Raw genomic sequence first — 17,826 nt, forward strand, 5'->3', positions numbered from 1 at the left:
CTTGTTTTTATGGCTGCAGTAAGAAAGGCCATGGGGACTGAAAGTTGACTGAGCATCTGGGAGGCTACAATGCATGCATAACAGGCATACCATGCATAGCTTGGGAGCTGTATGTCGAGCAGTCTCTCTGACGTCAACAATAGCAGGTTGACCTTTCTAGCATGCAAACATCAGTGGTGTACTGAGCTACATTCCAAGACAAGTGATCTGTGAAGGCCAGTTTTGGAGGCTAATTTTGGAAGAACAAGTTAGGCAAATCCCATCTGTGCCTTCAAAAGAGGGAAAAAAGGATGTCTTTGAAAGATAAGAAAATATTGCAGCGTATATATTCAGGGGTTTGTGAGAAGGTGGCAACGTTGGAGTTGAGTGTATTTTTATCTCAGCAGATGATTTATGTGTCTCATCAGTAGCACGGGAAGGGTATTATTCTCTTGCTCACACAGGGAAGGTTGCATGCAAGGAAGGCCCTCGCAGCAGAAGACTTCCAAAGAAACGTTTTTATATCTAGGTGAACTATTGGCATCTCATTGAGACAGCAATGGGATTTATCTTTTGGACTGGCCCAGTTTGATCCAATGTTAATTGACCTAGATCATGTTCATAACAACCCCAACAGCTCTTTGTAATTAATGGGCAAGATCCTTGACTGGGTGAAGGAAAACAAAGGGAATGAACCCTGCTATATCCACGGAGGCAGTCCTTGTGCAGCAGCATCTCTCTCTTTGTGTCATTAGCTTCGTGTCAGTGCTAGATTTCCTCTTTCTCCTTTCCTTTGATTCAAGGCTGGTTCTTCCTTCGTACGTTAGTGTATATATTTCACATGGAGAGAATGGATTTAATGGGTCTAAAGCACCATCTTTTAAATTATTTAAGCTCCCTTGTGTTCTGCTCTTTCCAAACCCTTTGTTCATCTTGGCTAGATAAAGTGAGTTCCCTGCAATTTACTCGTGTTTAGGAGGAAAGGCTTTCTTTTTTAGAAGACTTTTAAAAAGCAAAGTCTTGTTTCTCTGCCTAGGCATTAAAGATCTAAAGAAACTTTTCGATTCTTTTTGGTAACAGTCGATGATTGCCCCAATTTTTGTGTATGCTAGAATTCCTCCTGCTCTCATGATTGAGCAGCCCACTGTACATTATTAAAGAGTCTCTGTCTCCCATTTGGAGATGGCTGAACATCCAGGATGGGAGTGCGCTGATCAAAGCAGTGCATCAAAACAGAGAACTTTCAGAAAAGTCTGAATATTTTTCAGATGACACTGCATATCCGGATGAAAAAGTTGCAATGTTATTGTCTGTGGAAGGAAAATTCCCAGTTCTTTTCTCCCGTTCCATCACAATCATTTATGTTATACAGTTCTCTGCGTTCATAGCACCTCGCATACATGATCTCAATCATTTTAAGTCAGCTGTCTAAGGCAGGTCAATATTGTCACTGCTGTATTGCAGTGCAGATACAGTGGTACCTCGGGTTAAGTACTTAATTCATTCTGGAGGTCCGTTCTTAACCTGAAACTGTTCTTAACCTGAAGCACCACTTTAGCTAATAGGGCCTCCTGCTGCTGCTGTGCCGCCGCTGCACGATTTCTGTTCTCATCCTGAAGCAAAGTTCTTAACCTGAAGCACTATTTCTGGGTTAGTGGAGTTTGTAACCTGAAGCGTATGTAACCTGAAGTGTATGTAACCCGAGGTACCACTGTACATGGCAGCAGCTGGGTCTGAGAAGCAGTAGCTTTCAATATGCCACTTACAATATATATCTACCCTGAAGTGAGTCCCACTGGATTCAGTGGGGCATAGTCCCAGGGTTAGTAAATGGGCATAGGACAGCAGTTTTATTGAGACCATAACATAGGTGAGATTTGAACCACACACTTTCTGGCTCATGCTCTTAACTTCTGTACTAGCTCCAATATATTTCTCAGAAATGATTGAGTGGCCTTAGAGGGCATGACTGCATTATTATCCATCCTCTGTTGCTGTTAACCTCCCAAAGCTGGCAGTGTGACCCTATACACTTTCTGAAAGTGTGTTTTCTGTTTTTGATACCTAGCACCATTGTTACTAATGGTCATTATCTTAGCAAGTTTTGCCTATAGAATGAGGAGTGTCTTGGAACTGCATGACATTATATTCCTTCAAGTCTAGGCAAGTATTAGTGGTGTAGTGGAAGGGGGAATAAAGAGAGGGCAGCTTGGGGACTTTTTCCAGGTCAGGAGTGATGATTTAATCTGCTGCTGCACTGGGTGATGGAAGGACCATCCTTTCTCTAGGATGTGAATTAGGTGAGAAGGAGACTTTCCATCTTGTGACAGATTAGCATAGAAGCAGTCAGAGGATGAGAAAAATGATCAAGCAGGGAATGGATACTTCTTTCCTTTCCTTTAATGGGGTTCATGCTTCAGTCAAGCAGTTTAAGCAGCGACACTTATTAAAAGCTAAAGGCTGCATTACAGGTGGCTTAAAATCGTCTGTTGAATCTCAATGTGTTTTACAAGTTGAAATTGATGCAGTCAGAAGTAAGCACCCACTGAATTTGAAGGGGCTTGCTCCCGGGCTCACCAGCTATGCATAGGATTGCAGCCATGTTTATCCTAATAAATTAGGTATTGTGCAATATAGTGCTGCTCTTTGGTGTGCATGTGTTTATGAGTGTGTGAATATATATGTGTGGATCTCAATTGTGGCTTTGTGTGTAAATCTGTATGCATCACATGTGTTTCGGTTTGAGCACAGGTCTTTATGAGAGCCTAGCATGCTGTTTTGTTTACAAAAATAAACTAAAACTTGAATGTCTTTAAGAGAATTGAAGAAACTAATATTTCCTGGGAGCTTAGCTGCCAATCAAGCATAGCAATGCTAAGAAAGTCATAACCATGGGGTTCATTTTAAGTACTGTTTATGTTTTTCTAAACATGGCAATTGGGGATGATGTGATGATAAGTTCCTGAACTTCAAAAGTCACCACTACTGTAAATACTGGACAATTTACATTTCTTCTGGTGTCCAAGAGCCCCTATCCCACCTTTAATTATTGTATTAATTAATTAATTGTATTAATTAACAAAACAACATCTGACATGTCACTATTTTTACTGTTTTAAAGCAGTTTCTCAAATTAGTGTCAATTTTTCAGCAGGCTTTTGGAAAGTTTCGATAGTGTGTTTTCCCCTGCTATGGGATGAAGTCAGCACATGAAGTCAACTTTAATTTTTGTTTACTGAAGAGACATTTAAAATGAAACAGTAGAAATGGAGGCAACAGAAACAGCAGTGGTCCGACACGACAAGGCAGAATAGTGAGATAAATTTCCCCCAAATACTGAGAAAATACATAATGTGACCTCTGACAAGCATTTGAGAATCACATTCTGGGAAGGAAGTCTCAAAGATTTTTGACAGGGTCCAAATATTTTTGTTAACCTAAACTTTCAAGAAAAAGCCAGGTCATGGAAACTGCACAAAAATGAAGATGAATTAATATTTGATATAGTCCACAATTAATTCTTCTTATGTATCTGTAGTATGCAAGAACATATTCCTTCACCACCCTTCTTTAAGGCTAAACCAATATGATTCTCATATTTCTTTGTGTGAACCATTTCAGGAGTGCCAAAAAATTCTTTTCTGCTTGAAAGTTTTTTTAGCGTTATTTTTTTTGTAAAAAAAGAAGGGGGGCTTTCCATTCATTTATACTGCTTTCAATTGCTCTCGTTCTCAACTGCATTCACTTGCCTCATGTCATGTAACCATATATGATTGACTACCTCCTATTATGACATCATCTCATTTATTATATGATCTGTCATTGGCTGGGATGATCTATGTGGCTAATTCAGGAAAGAGAAAGAAACAGCAGTTAGGGGGAAAGATGATGAATCTTTGCTGTAGCCAGAAAGAAAATACTGCATGGAAGTCGCTATTGCTGATCAAAAAGTAAAAATAGTATTTGGTGCAGCACTCTTATTTTTAGGTTTCACAGACCCAACTTTTCACTCTTCCCGATCCCTGCAAAATAGATCTTTGCAGAATGGAGAGCATTCTCTACTGGGCAGGGTGCAAACTACTTAACATGCATATACTAGAACTTAAACAGCTTTTGTTTCATTTTATTTCAGTAAGCCTAAGTGGGCATAAGTGGTGGTATGGTACAGAGAGTACTTTATGTCCCATAGTGAAGAATCAGACGCTTCTGCAGCCTTAGTGGTTCCTTGAGGCTTTTGAAAGTGTTCCGATTTGAACAGTATGTTCAATCAAAATAAAACAAGATTGACTTTAACTGTCTCCAGGGAGCTGCCTTCTCAGAATCAGGAAGGTGTGAATTGAATGTCTGCCAACATTGTCTCGTTCACTTTCACCCTATTGCCAAACCTGTGAAGAGGTCAATTTCCCTGGTGTGACTCTGTGCAAAACTGTTTCTCGCAGATATGGCCTGTAAGTGAACGGCGTGCTGAGATCCAGGAAGCATAATATTTTACTGTGCACAGGAATGTGTTGCGTCTGTATACAATGCCAAACGATGGCTGTAAGAAATATCACTTGGAATGGCAGAAGCTGTGCTTGGCATGGGTGGGGCTGCCTTCTTGCAGGTTTAGAGCCAGGCAAGGATGAAAAAACAAGGGGGCAAAGTTTAACAGAGGGTGCTTTAAGAGTTCTTTAGAAGCCACATATGCAAATATGCACCAAGAGGAAATACTCAACATATGTAGGAGAGTGAGATCTCCTTGGGAGGAGGTCATGTTTTTTCACGAGCTCTTACAACTATACCCTATAACCTTTTTTAAAATGTGGCTCTTTTTGGGGGGTGTTATTGGGTTATAGTTTTTCTTTTGATTTTTATATATTGCGATCTTTTCTGTTAACAGCCCTGAGACTTCCGGGCAGTATATAAATTCAATAATTAATATAATAATAATAATAATAATAATAATAATAATAATAATAATACAACTTCTTGTTGAGAAACATTAGCACGGGACCATTGTAACATATACTTAGAATGCAGACATGAAATGAGAAATCAATACACTTCACGTTATTACTTTCTTATTATAGGGACTTTTGGGGAAAAAATGATAATCCCTTTGTTATCTAGTCATTTCAAGACAAGGTCATTTTTCAAAGCCCTGTGAGATTGGGAGGGAAATTATTGCAGAGGTTCTGACAAGCATAAGGAACTAAAATCACCCTAGGGAGCACTGGCGAACACCTTGCAAGGCTCCTTTTGACGCTATAGAGAACAACATTGATGGCTGTAATTATTTTTGATGTCATTTAAAATCAACTGAAAAGGTCTGGCTGACTTGAAAGGGTATTTTGAAATGTCTTCACATACAGAGAGCACTCTTCATTATCCGAATGCCTCATCAGATAATCCAAACATTTGGAAGTTGTTCACACAGAGTTATTATGGGAGAGGACACATTGTGGATTAGATAACTATAATTTTTGGATTAGTGGCAGCCATATGGCAACGTGACTGGCGATAAGCCCTGGTCCTGACTGAACACCAGAGGGTGAGGCAAATCCCTGGGCACCCACTCCTAATAGCTGATCTGCAGGCAGTGAAGTCAGTCTGGATTTTCCTCCGCTCTGATGTTAAAACCCTAGAACCTCTCACTCAGTTACCTATAGGAATGCTGCTCCTGCTTATGCCCGTTGGCCCTCGCCTGGGGTCTTGCAAACCAGGAAGAAATGCTGCTCAGAACTGCTACTCTTATTCTGACATGTTCCTCCATCCTTCCATTGGCCCAGCATGGGATCCACAGAACACCATAAAGGGAACCAATGGCTATAGCTATAAAGCAAATCAGTACCACAATCTCCTCCTCCTCTTTCTCCTTTGTGCATCTACTTGCTGGAAGCAATTACGCGAAGAGACCTGTCAACTCCACCAAACATTACACTGCAGTCTGCTGGCTCATACTCCCTACCTTGCAATTTCTAATGGTTTCTGTCCCAGGCATGAAGCTATCCACAGTGCCATTTAGCAAAAGAAATAATTTCGCAACATGATTTTCAATGGTTGTGTTGTCTCTTTCCCCCTTCCACTATTTGAAGCAACTGCTACGCATCTCTCTAATTCACAAGACTAGTTCTCAGAGCTTTTTTTTTTTAGATCACCACATTAAAGTCAGCCTTTGGAGACTGGGATTGAAAACTGGCCCACTTTTTAATATCCCTTGTACTGTATGTGCGCACATGGTTAATATCCTGCAACCTTCATTCAGTCTTGGTTCTCTGTACCATTTGCATATACAGTGGTTCCTCAGGTTACATACGCTTCAGGTTACATACGCTTCAGGTTACAGACTCCGCTAACCCAGAAATAGTGCTTCAGGTTAAGAACTTTGCTTCAGGATGAGAACAGAATTTGTGCTCCGGCGGCGCGGCAGCAGCAGGAGGCCCCATTAGCTAAAGTGGTGCTTCAGGTTAAGAACAGTTTCAGGTTAAGAACAGACCTCTGGGACAAATTAAGTACTTAACCCGAGGTACCACTGTATAGACATTTCTTGTTGCCCAGATGTTACATGGCCATTAAGTCTTGAAGGCCACGGTGGGTCTATTGAACCATGCACTGCTGGCAAATGTTTGCAAGGCTGCTGCATCCTGACTTGAATCTAGTAACCTGAAAGCTGTTTTGAAGATTTCATCATCCAGATTATGAACAACTAAAGCATGTCAGCATCCAAACACTAGACACTAGAAATTAGATGCTGACATTCTTGAACTGTTCTAAATATTTGTACGTTAAAATGAAACCACCATGTAGGTGGCCAGGCTTGCTGAACGGCATTTCCCTCGCCTTTGTTAAGAGTCCAGCCTTCCAAACACTGTCATATTTATCACAACGGGCTTGTGCAGGAGCACCATGTGGGCAATTCCACCCTTGATGAAGAAAGTAGAATTACACAATGAATTTTGCAGGTGCCTTTGCAATGCGAATGTGACAAGAAGGGTGAAGCTGGCCTGGTAACTATCTAGCAAGCGATGATTGATCTAGGTTACAGATAATACCAAGTTTGACAGGTATGGCGCTCACCCATTTTGACTTGTTCTGATTGCTTATCTGGACTACTGCCCTAATGAATTAAAATGATGCCACCCAGAATCAAAAGATAATAAGATAGCTGAACATAATTTTTTTTCTAGGTTACAACAACAAAACCCCCATCAATGTGGCATAGTGATAAGAATGTTAGACTAGAACCAGGGAGACCAGGATTCAGCCATATGAAGTTTCGTTGGTGACCTTCAACCAGCAATTATCTCTCCACCATGTATTTAAAAAACATTTAAAGCACATTCCCCTGCCCCAAGAATCCCGGGAACTGTAGGTTGTTAAGGGTGTGGGTAATTGCAGCTCTGTGAGAGGTAAACTATAGCTCCCAGTATTTTTGGGGGGTGCTTTAAAAGTTTGATGCATATGCAACCTCAGCCTGTCCTACCTCCCCGGGTTGTTGTGGGGATAAAATGGAACAGGGAGACCCATAGGCATTGCTTTGAGCTCCGTGGAGGAAAGAAAGGATAGAAAAGTAGCAAAACCAGCAACAACCCATTGAGAGTTCCTTCGCATGCATTTCTCTTGAATGTTGGTAAAGGGGAACTATAGTAGGGTTGTTCCAGATACATATTACTCCCAAGGAGTACAGTTACATAAGGGCTAACCAGCTGCAGAAACTCCCTGAAAAAAGTGATCTCCAAGCAAAACTGTTGAAGAAGCATTCACAGCCATATGTACGTGATTCTCACAGTCTGCCAAGCACCCAAATCCAAACACTTTGTGCCTTCACATAATTGTGAAATCAAACATGGGGGGAGGGGGGAATCCCACAATGAGCTTTTCGTGAAAGGCACTTGAGGATAGAAGAACTGGTGTGACAGGCAGGAGGAAGAAGAAACTAGAAACTAGGGCACAGCTGACCTACTTTTTACCCATACTCAGACCCAGTCACACATCTAGCTAAAAGTTCTAGTAACTTGATTCTAGTCTTATTACAGATATATATTTTTCCTACTCAGGTTGTACTGGCACAGGACAAAGCATTCCTTCGGGTTTTTTTTTTAAAAGGTCAGTGAAAATCAACCCTTTCTCAGTCGTCGACAGGTGTGAAAGTAGTTTGGCTCTGCCAAATGTATAAATCGTCCGTTCCCTGGTTTAATCTTGGATTGGAAATAGAAGTACGGCAATGTCACCTGAAAAGTCTCAGCACAATTTTGAGCTCTGCTGGAGATGGCAATTCCCTAAAAGCCTAGTAGCCGGATTTGTCACATGAAATGGTTCCAGCTGGAATAAGTTTAAACTTAAAAGGGAGTTGCAGCATAAATCCAGTTGAGATATCTGGGTTGTTGGGGAAGAAAGCACCCAACTCTATACACAAACTGAATACATTAGACCCTTTGAAATGAAATGTGGCCTACAAAAGTGTGTCCTGCTTGATAAAGTTAGCAGTAAAATAAATGGACCCTCCTTACCCCTTCCATAGGGATCCTGGGCCTGGCAGTCAGCCTGTATTGATTGAGTTGCACAGCTCTTGGCTCTTCCTGGAATCGCCTGATGGAGGCAGGAGAGGAGAGGACCCCAGATCTTTGCAGCGAGCCAAACTTCATCCTGTTGGGTCCAAATCTGATCCCATCCAACAAGCGGATCAAAAGCAAGTTGGCTGGAAGCTCCTCAATGCTGCAGAGGACCAGGGCTCGGCATTCAGGGCACCGAAGCTCCTTGTGTGACTTCAAGATCCTCTGGAGGCAAGGCTTGCAGAAGGTGTGCTGGCAGGGGAGTACTTTGGCCGAGACGTCCAGCTTCTCCAGGCACACTGGGCATTCTAGCATGTCAAAGAAGGCCGAATCATCCATACTCCCCTCTTTTCAACGAAGAAATCCAATTTCAAAGCAGAGCCAGAAAACTCCACATGATGTTTGCCGTGACCAAATACGTTGCTCAGGAAGGACGCTTGCAATTGTTAGAATCCGAAAATCGCCATCCTGTGAGGAGAAAAGAACAGAGAGGGAGAGACCAATTGCAGCACCTGACTACTTTGGTATTATGAAATGCATGCCACCTACAAGTCGAAGCAAAGCCTCATGAGCTGATTTGTATGGTGTGTTCCAACCCCCCAAAACAAACAAAGTTTGGCATTAGTCATTTGTGAATATAAGTACCGGTAAGCAGAATCATATCCATTGGCTGCTGTGTGGCAGGAAGGAGGCAGCTGCATCTCACACACTGGCACAGGTGATTATAAAAATAAAAATTAGAGGACCCCATAAATTCCACTCAAAGTGAGATGTTGACACCAGGGCATCATGCTCCTATTCAGATGTATTGCCGAGGGATCAGCCCATCTTCAAAATGGCATGCAAAGAATAACTGTGAAAGCAGTAAAAAATGATCACTCCAGAGAAAAGCCAGAAGGTGTTCTGGTAAAACACATGGCTGAACACATTCCTGCCTCCACTCCCCTTTTCTAAACAGGCCAACACTGAACAGGCATCGCTCTGTTGGCCCACCCACAGTGCTTCACACTCTCTCAAAAAGGCATCTCTCTTCATTCTCTAGATTTTCTCATCTGCAAGTCACTTTGACGGCAATCATTACTTTGGCATACCTGGGAGTAAAAGAGCCTTGCTTGACTTGAGGAGACTGGCAGTTTTTGTCTCTTGCCTCTTCTTAGCTGACTTAATCATCCAAAGGCAGCCTGAGAAATCAGTATTCCTCCCACAGCAGAAAAAGTGACTCAACCTGTTTGGCACCTTTCACAACTGTACACGGAGCAGAAGTGAAGCAGATAGGTAAATTCCAGATTCAAGTCCTGGCCTGCAGAAACCAGCACCGACCCATATCACACAGAGGAGTAGGTGTGTGTGTGTGTGTGTGTGTGTGTGGCGCTGAATAAAGACAGATCTAATGTTGCTAAGTTCTCTCTCCACCCCTTCCTTAGAAAGAAATACCCCCCCTCCCACAACTCAGCGTTAGACAGTTCAAATCATTATCCACTGAACAAGTTTCACCCTGATGAAGAAGGGTCATAAGCTTTGGGAGTTAAAACCTTCTTCCAGAATGCTTCTCCTCTCTGAAGAAGGAAGCTGTGGAAAAAGAAAAAGAAAAAGAAAAGAAACTGGAGCAAGCTACTAATTTCTGCAAGTGCTACTGACCTTGTGTTCATGACCCTCTTTAAAATGAGCTCAGCTCATGAAATAACAGCTTCTGATCTGGCTCTTTCCCTTTCTTTCACTCCCCAAATTGCAGCTGCGTTGAAAACTTTAACTAGGTGCATTACTCACTTAGCTCAACTTAACACGTGCTGCCTTGTTAACTCGTAGGTTGCCAAGCTGATCCTCCTACACATATTTCAGGCAAGGGGGAATGGCTAAGTCTGATTCTGAACCAGGAGTGGGGCTGTTGAGTGTATATATATATATATATGCGTGATGTGAGCTATTCTGGCTCTGTATCACTGTAACATAGATCATTAACTGGGCTCAGCTACTTTATTAACATTTTTTAAAAAAGCATTTTATGAAGCTTATCCTGTTTTAGGAACAGAGGAGGAGGAGTGTAAAAGGATGACAGAGAATAAAAAAACACAAAACAAGCCTCTGCACAAAGGACTAGAAAACACCAACTAGCATGATAAATGCATTTTTTGGGGATTAAGAGGGTGAACTGAAGCTGGAGCTGTAATTGGAATTAGCTGAAAAGAGTATGATTGTGCAGAAGTAAGCTACTTTGCATTAAAAACATCACTCTCTGCAACATTATTACTTTTCCAACAAAACAAGATAGGAGAAATCTAAAATAAAAGCCTCCAGGTGATTAGTTTAGCTCTGGAGAAAGAAACAGATATGCTGCTTCTGAAATGCCAGCCTTTGTTCCAGCCTCGTGTGATCTCTGTAGGACAGTTAATTTTGGATGTTCTCCTGTGGGATGTTTGTTCTCCATAATAAGAACTGCTTTAGGAAAACCTTGACAGCATTTGAAATCTCAATTAAGTTGGCTGGTTTTTGTTTTGTTTTTTTGTTCTTGTTCTAATGCATAGCAGAGCTTGAACTACATGCAGAGGACAAGCTGATGTAGGGCAACTTGTGACACCAAGGATGAAATAAAGTATGAAATAAAGCAAGAGACATAGAAGTTGGACCATGAGAGATGACCATGAGAGTCATCTAGTCCAGCCTCTTGCAATTGAGGAATCTTTCACCGAACGTCGGGCTTGAACCTAGAATCCTGAGAACAGGAGTCTCATACTGAGCTATCTGAACTGATCCTTTGCCCAGCTGTCTATCCTTTTCGAGGACAGTGGTAGCTACCAGTAACGCAGAAGAGTTTCCAGAGGTTGTTGTCTCTATTTTGTAATATTTCCACCACTGGAATATTTAGAAAGTAATCCTAAATCCACACTACCGCCCATAGCATGGCAAGGCTTTAGGGAGTTGGGGGGGCACTGCTGTATCTACTGCCCTGCCACACACAATGGACAGGGTACAAGGCGGGGGCAGGCAGATGGTTGTGCCAATCTGGATTGTGCCAGATGCTGTCATGTGACAGCAGTGGGGCCAGCCAGATTCTGAGTTGCCTCTGCCCTGCCCCTTCCACACACATTTGCACTTTCCTGAATTTCACAATGCAGTTCTCCGGTTGAGTAATACATTCAAAACCTCATAAAAAGGTAAAGGTAAAGGACCCCTGACAGTTAAGTCCAGTCACAAACAACTCTGGGGTTGTGGCGCCCATCTCGCTTTACTGGCTGAGGGAGCCGATGTTTGTCCGCAGACAGTTTTTCTGGGTCATGTGGCCAGCATGACTAAGCCGCTTCTGGCGAAACCAGAACAGCGGAACACTGTTTATCTTCCCACCGGAGCGGTACCAATTTATCTACTTTCACTTTGACGTGCTTTCAAACTGTTAGGTTGGCAGGAGCAGGGACCGTACAACAGGAGCTCAATGTGTTTGTTAGCCAAAACAGCATACAGTACCCACACACATTTATTAGGAGAAATTTGCATTAAAATGTTGACAAATTTTAATGGGTATTTTTTTTTAAAATGCAAATCGCTGTGGAAATGTGGAGAACTGAAGACTGGAAAAACGAGAACCAAAATTGAGGGTTTTGTCCATCCCTATAAAAAAAGTCAACAAAACAAAAGAGAGCAACAATTGTTAGGTATAAGGTATACTATAGCACCTAATGCAGAACCTGAAAAGTAAGGGATCCCTGTCTAAGAAAAAGAACTTGCTAGGATAGAGGGGGCAACCATACTACATATTTTGAAGGTGTGTGTGCACATGTGCGCATTCATTAAATACTCATGTACCTATGAAATTCAGAGGATTTCATTGAGCAGTGAAGTTTAGTCCTCTGCCTTCCCTCATTTCCACATGGAAATTAATGCATGGAGGTGGGGTTGCATTTGTGCCCACTGGCTCCAATCCAGCTCTTTCTGTGTTCAATATGTCGTTTTCAAAGAAAGCCTGTGCTCTTACACCTTAGAATGGATGGGATGATCATGCATGTTCAGATGTATAGGCATCTGTGCAAATGTCACCTTGAGCATGCAGCAGTCACAGATATGACCTTGATCCCTCTCCCCGTAGGTATGCACCAAGTCAGAGGTTGACTGAGTCTGACCTTATGTGATCTAGAGACCCATGATGAAATGAATTAATAATAATGTAAATGGCAATGAACTGGACATCATGGAGCGAGCAATGGAAGAATGGGAAGAACAGGCAGGAGGGAGGATATCGCACAGCATTTCTCTTTGGAACTGATACTTTCAAAGGATTCTGTTATAAAATAGTCCCAGATTTCATGGGGATCTTAGCAGACAAGTTCCTTTTTTTAAATATCCCCAAGGATAGGGTGTATTGGTTGCTAGTTACTAGATGCTACAAATTATAGATCTAAAGCTAACTGCTTGTCCTCCCACCCATAAATACTCCACGCAAGTCCTGTATCGTTGCTCCCTTTGAAGGCTGGCAGAAACAAAAGTTGTACTTACCTGTGTTTTCAGACTTTCAAACTAATGCCTGGGAGGAGAGGAACTAAATCATATTGGCTTGCGTGAACAATTGTTCCAAAGTTCCAGAAACTAATAATTTGGGGGTTGTTTTTTCCTGCTTGAAGTTATAATCCAGTAATAAGGCAGTGTTTTAGGTAGCATCTGCATCTGCTGTTCCACCCCTGGTATGTCTAAGGAAATAACAGGAAAGACCAAATGAGGGGTACTATACAAGCTTGTGATCTGAAACGGCAACAAGTATCCTCTGTAGCAGCCAGCAAGCTAGAACACTTATTAGTGAGTAGATGTACTCATGAATAAATGCTCCAGGAAAGGTACTTCCACTGAAATATAAGGAAGAGTTGCTATGTGTGAAGTATTTCCTAATCACTCTTGGCACCTGTAACAAACTACACTTCCCATAATTCTTTGTGGGGAAGCTATAGCTGTTAAAATGGTATGAGAATGCTTTAACTGGTATTAAATTGAACCCTGTTTCTACTTTCAGATTGATATTACAGTGGTACCTCAGGTTAAGAACTTAATTTGTTCTGGAGGTCCGTTCTTAACCTGAAACTGTTCTTAACCTGAGGTACCACTTTAGCTAATGGGGCCTCCCATTGCCGCCGCGCCATTTCTGTGGTCAATCAACCACAAGGTTCCATGAATTGGGATGCTGGGGAAATTTCATTGAAAAGAAATACATCTAAATGCAGTGTAAAGAAACAGCCATGTTTCTGTTCTGAAATGCGATTATCTCAGCAGTTGGAGTTTTCCAGAAAAGGTTAGCATGGGATTTACTACTGAATCACAGGCCCTTCCTCAAAAGACATGGCATGGCTTGCTGTTGATAGCAGCATATGATATACAGTGGTACCTCGGGTTAAGTACTTAATTTGTTCCAGAGGTCCGTTCTTAACCTGAAACTGTTCTTAACCTGAAGCACCACTTTAGCTAATGGGGCCTCTTGCTGCCGCCGTGCCACCAGAGCACAATTTCTGTTCTCATCCTGAAGAAAAGTTCTTAACCCGAGGTATTCTTTCTGGGTTAGTGGAGTCTGTAACCTGAAGCGTATGTAACTTGAAGTGTATGTAACCCAAGGTACCACTGTATAGGCATTTTGGAGAATGCAACCGGACCCTGTTCCAGTTTCTTTTCTTTTTCTTACATATATTTTATTGAACAAATTTAACAAATCAAATTATAAATCAATATAACCAATTACATTTCCCCCCTTTGCCCCCTCACTCTCCCACCCACCAGAGACTTCCTTCAGCTTCCCTCTCTGATTTGTTTATACCTGTTATTCTCTGCATGTTGTGAAATTGTACATATCATTGCCTTGTCTATCATATATTCTACTAATAAATTTGTGGATGTTTATTCAAAACCTGCCAAGGAGTCCAAATCCATTTGTTGTCTTTTTAAATCGTTTGTAAAAAGTTCCCATTCTTCCTTGAAGTCACAATTGTCATTCTCCCGTAATTTATAAGTTAACTTTGCAGACTTCCGGGTTGGCGCCATCGCCTAATGGCGGATTCCCTCCAAGCTCCGGAGGGAATCGGCTCAGCAGGGGTTGGGTCCTGCTGCGGCGGCGACGCGGGGACCCTCATAAACCACAGGCGTTGAAGCCTGTGGACCTGGTGACTCGGCGGGCACCATTTGCGCCCCCCTGACCCGCAAAGGAGCCTTTTTAAAGGCTTCGGAACGGGGGACGGAGAGTGGCGTGGTGCTGTGAGTCGACTGCTTCTCCTGCTGAGTGAAGCCGCATGCCATGGACGGAGAGCGCTAACTTCTTTCTTTGAACATTTGGACTAAAAGTAACAACCCGTGAGTAATACGGAAATTGGAGTTAAAAGGGAAATTTTCTTTGGGAATTAGGCACGATCGGGTGAGGTGTAAAAAGGAGGTCCGCCCACCCGCCTTGTAAACATCGTAAAGCAAGGATTTTATTACTAAGGTTGTGAGAATACCTTTCTTCTTTGTGGAGAAAAGCAATTAACTCTACGTTGGGGCAATTTAAGTGATTGTGCTGGAGGATAAGAGCTAACATTGAAAACGGAATTCACCCCCCCCCCAAGACCCGGGAGCGATCTTTGGGAGAGCCTGCGGAAGAGAAATAAAGACTTTGACAGCTGTCAAACTAGCTGTCAAAATTGGGGAAAAAGGAGAACTTTGTTTTTGCTATCTTTGCTGGTTATTTTTGCTACAATTTGGTAACAAATTGTTAAAAATAAAGAGAAAAGACTAATTTGACTTTTGGGTTGGAACTGGAAGATAACAAGAAACTAGAATCCCTCTAGAGGGGATTTAGGACATTACAAAAATGGCTGTAAGTGGAAAAATACTGGCTGAACTGGAGAGGTCTTTTCTTCTCTTGGGAGAGTTACAGAAACAGAGTGATGTTTTGACTAATAACGTCACAATACTGAAGGGAACAGTAAACAAAGTTGCTGAGCCTGGGAGGGACTTGACTCAAGTTTTTGCGGATGAACAAGAAAGTCTTGCAGTTGACCTTAAAATTTCAGCAGCCGAACAAGATAAGAAATTTGAGAAATCTGAGAATGTGATGAAAGAGGAACAGGATGATTTGAAGGGAAAAGAAGGAGGAGCTATAATGCCACAGATGGTTGAGGAGAGCCAGAGGCCGGCCAAGATGGATATAAAGGAAAATAAGATCAGGATGATGGAAATTTGGTTTGAATTGAAGAATGGAAAATGGAGAGATCTCCCTACGTGGAGATCTGAAGACATATGGAATACAAACCTGGCTAAAGTGGAAACTGGAGCTTTTGGGACATTTGGACTTAAGAGAAGTAAGAAACAAGATTTTGGCTCCACTTTTAAATATGGAGGCCCGGCTGGAAGAAACATGGACATTATTGGGACAGAGCTTCTTTGAGATTTGGTGTTTAATATAAAGGACTATCAAAAAAACCGGCAGAGAGGAACTGAGAGAGAATTGAGAGCCTCGGATGTGAGGTCGCCAGGCTGACTGCAGATGGACTGATGGACTTTTTGTTGGGGTTCGAAACCGGGAAAAGGGTGTGGTGGGGTCCTGGGAATCCGAAGGGTGTATAACTATATATTGTTTTAATTAATTTGGTTTTGCCATTAACATAAAAATGGGGATTTTAGGGAAGGGAATTGGGGCCGACCTTAGAAAAAGATTTTTAAGAATAAGTATTGATGTATAAAGATTGAGGTTCTTAAGTTAAAGTTGGTTAATTAAATCGATGGGGTGAACTTAGAAAAAGACTTTTAAGAATAAGTATTGATGTACAAAGACTGAGGTTTATAAGTTAAAATTGGATAATTGAAATGAATTAGAGAAAATATGGTAAAGTTTGGGGACAAGAACTTGCTGAGCTAAAATTGGAACTGGAATACAAGAAGGGGAGGTGTGGGGAAGTCAAGGAAATTGGTCATTGACAGTAAGAGGTGAACTTTAAGTGTTTTTAATTGTTGTTTTTCTTTTATGGTTTTTAATGGTTTTTTTATTTTTTGAAAATTTCAATAAATATTTTATAAAAAAAAAATTATAAGTTAACTTTGCTAACTCCGCATAGCTCATCAATTTTTCTTGCCATTGTTCTTTGGTTGGGATTTCCTCATTCTTCCATTCTTGTGCTAACAAGACTCTTGCAGCTGTTTTAGCATACATAAATAAGTTCTTTATTTTTCTTGGCAGGTCTTGTCCTAAAATCCCTAACAAAAATGCTTCTGGTTTTTTTACAAATGTCATTTTAAACATTTTTTTCAATTCGTTATATATCATCTCCCAAAAATTTTAAACTTCTCTACATTCCCATCACATGTGATACAAAGTATTTCTTTACACTTGCAACATTTTAATACATTTTTACATTTGACCCAGTTTTATACATTTTTGCCATTTTTACTGGTGTAATATACCATCTATACATCATTTTCATATAGTTTTCTTTCAAAAGAGAGCAGTCTGTCAATTTCAAATCTACCTCCCACAACTTTTCCCAGTCCTCAAATTGTATATTATGTCCAATATCTTGTGCCCATTTGATCATAACTGATTTTACCTCCTCATCTTTCCCCCCGATTCTAGCACTATATGCTTTCTATATGCTGTATACTATATGCTTTCTTCAGCAGCTTCACTTCTTCTTCTATAACCTCCTTTTGAAATCTAGAAATTGTGTAGCCAAACCCTTTTTTGTTACCTTCCTTGTACATCTCATATAATTGTCTGTAATGCAGCCAACTTTGAGCATAGTCTTTGATTTCCTCATAATCTTTTAATTTCCATTTTCCTTCTTGGTCTCTCAGTAAATCTCTATATGTAGGCCACTTCCCCTTTTTACCAAGTGGTTTGAGTAACGAAGCTTCAGTTGGTGATACCCACCAAGGTGTTTTTTGTTCTATTAAACTGACCCTGTTCCAGTTTCAATCTCATATGTGGGCAACAGTTTAAAAGTTTAGCATAACCTGGCCTTGAACACCAGTACCTGAGTCCCTTACTGAATTACCTTCTGGAAGAGATACCCGAGCAGCAGAGAGTTGGCCAGAGTAAGGTCTGCTGGTGAGAACAATATTGCCACTTTCAAAATTGGGCAGAGCATGCAAATTACTGAACTACAAAAAGCATAGTGGTCATGTCCCAGTTTCAAAATTGTGGTGGTTATGTTGTGAAACCCACACACCTTGCCACAATTCCTCCTACATAGTTCCTGCACATATATCAAAAAAACAGTTTTGGCAACTGAGTTCCACATTTGTAGGTGGCTTATCCTTGGCTACTTCTACTAGTATGTAAAACTACTCTTAGGTAAAAAAATATACAGGGCTGTAGCAA

The 17,826-nt window shown here is 41.3% G+C and overlaps 1 protein-coding gene across 3 annotated transcripts in view; it reads right to left on the bottom strand.

Moving 5' to 3' along the window:
• Positions 1-10,281, bottom strand: part of SH3RF2 (SH3 domain containing ring finger 2) — an 84,565-nt gene extending 74,284 nt beyond the window's left edge. Inside the window, exons 1-3 of one of the 3 annotated variants that reach the window (XM_053376677.1) lie at positions 10,149-10,281; positions 9,602-9,755; positions 8,469-8,978 (exon numbers count right to left, since the gene is read on the bottom strand). In XM_053376677.1, coding sequence (XP_053232652.1) covers positions 8,469-8,849 — 381 coding nt within the window. In that variant the 5' untranslated portion in view covers positions 8,850-8,978; positions 9,602-9,755; positions 10,149-10,281. Of the gene's footprint in view, positions 1-8,468; positions 8,979-9,155; positions 9,443-9,601; positions 9,756-10,148 lie in introns of those variants that run through there. The other 2 variants (XM_053376678.1, XM_053376679.1) reach the window with 2 other exon arrangements.
• Between the last annotated feature and the right edge of the window lie 7,545 nt (positions 10,282-17,826).

The sequence above is a fragment of the Podarcis raffonei genome, chromosome 2 (assembly GCF_027172205.1).
Source record: "Podarcis raffonei isolate rPodRaf1 chromosome 2, rPodRaf1.pri, whole genome shotgun sequence".
Classification (NCBI taxonomy): Eukaryota; Metazoa; Chordata; class Lepidosauria; order Squamata; family Lacertidae; genus Podarcis; species Podarcis raffonei.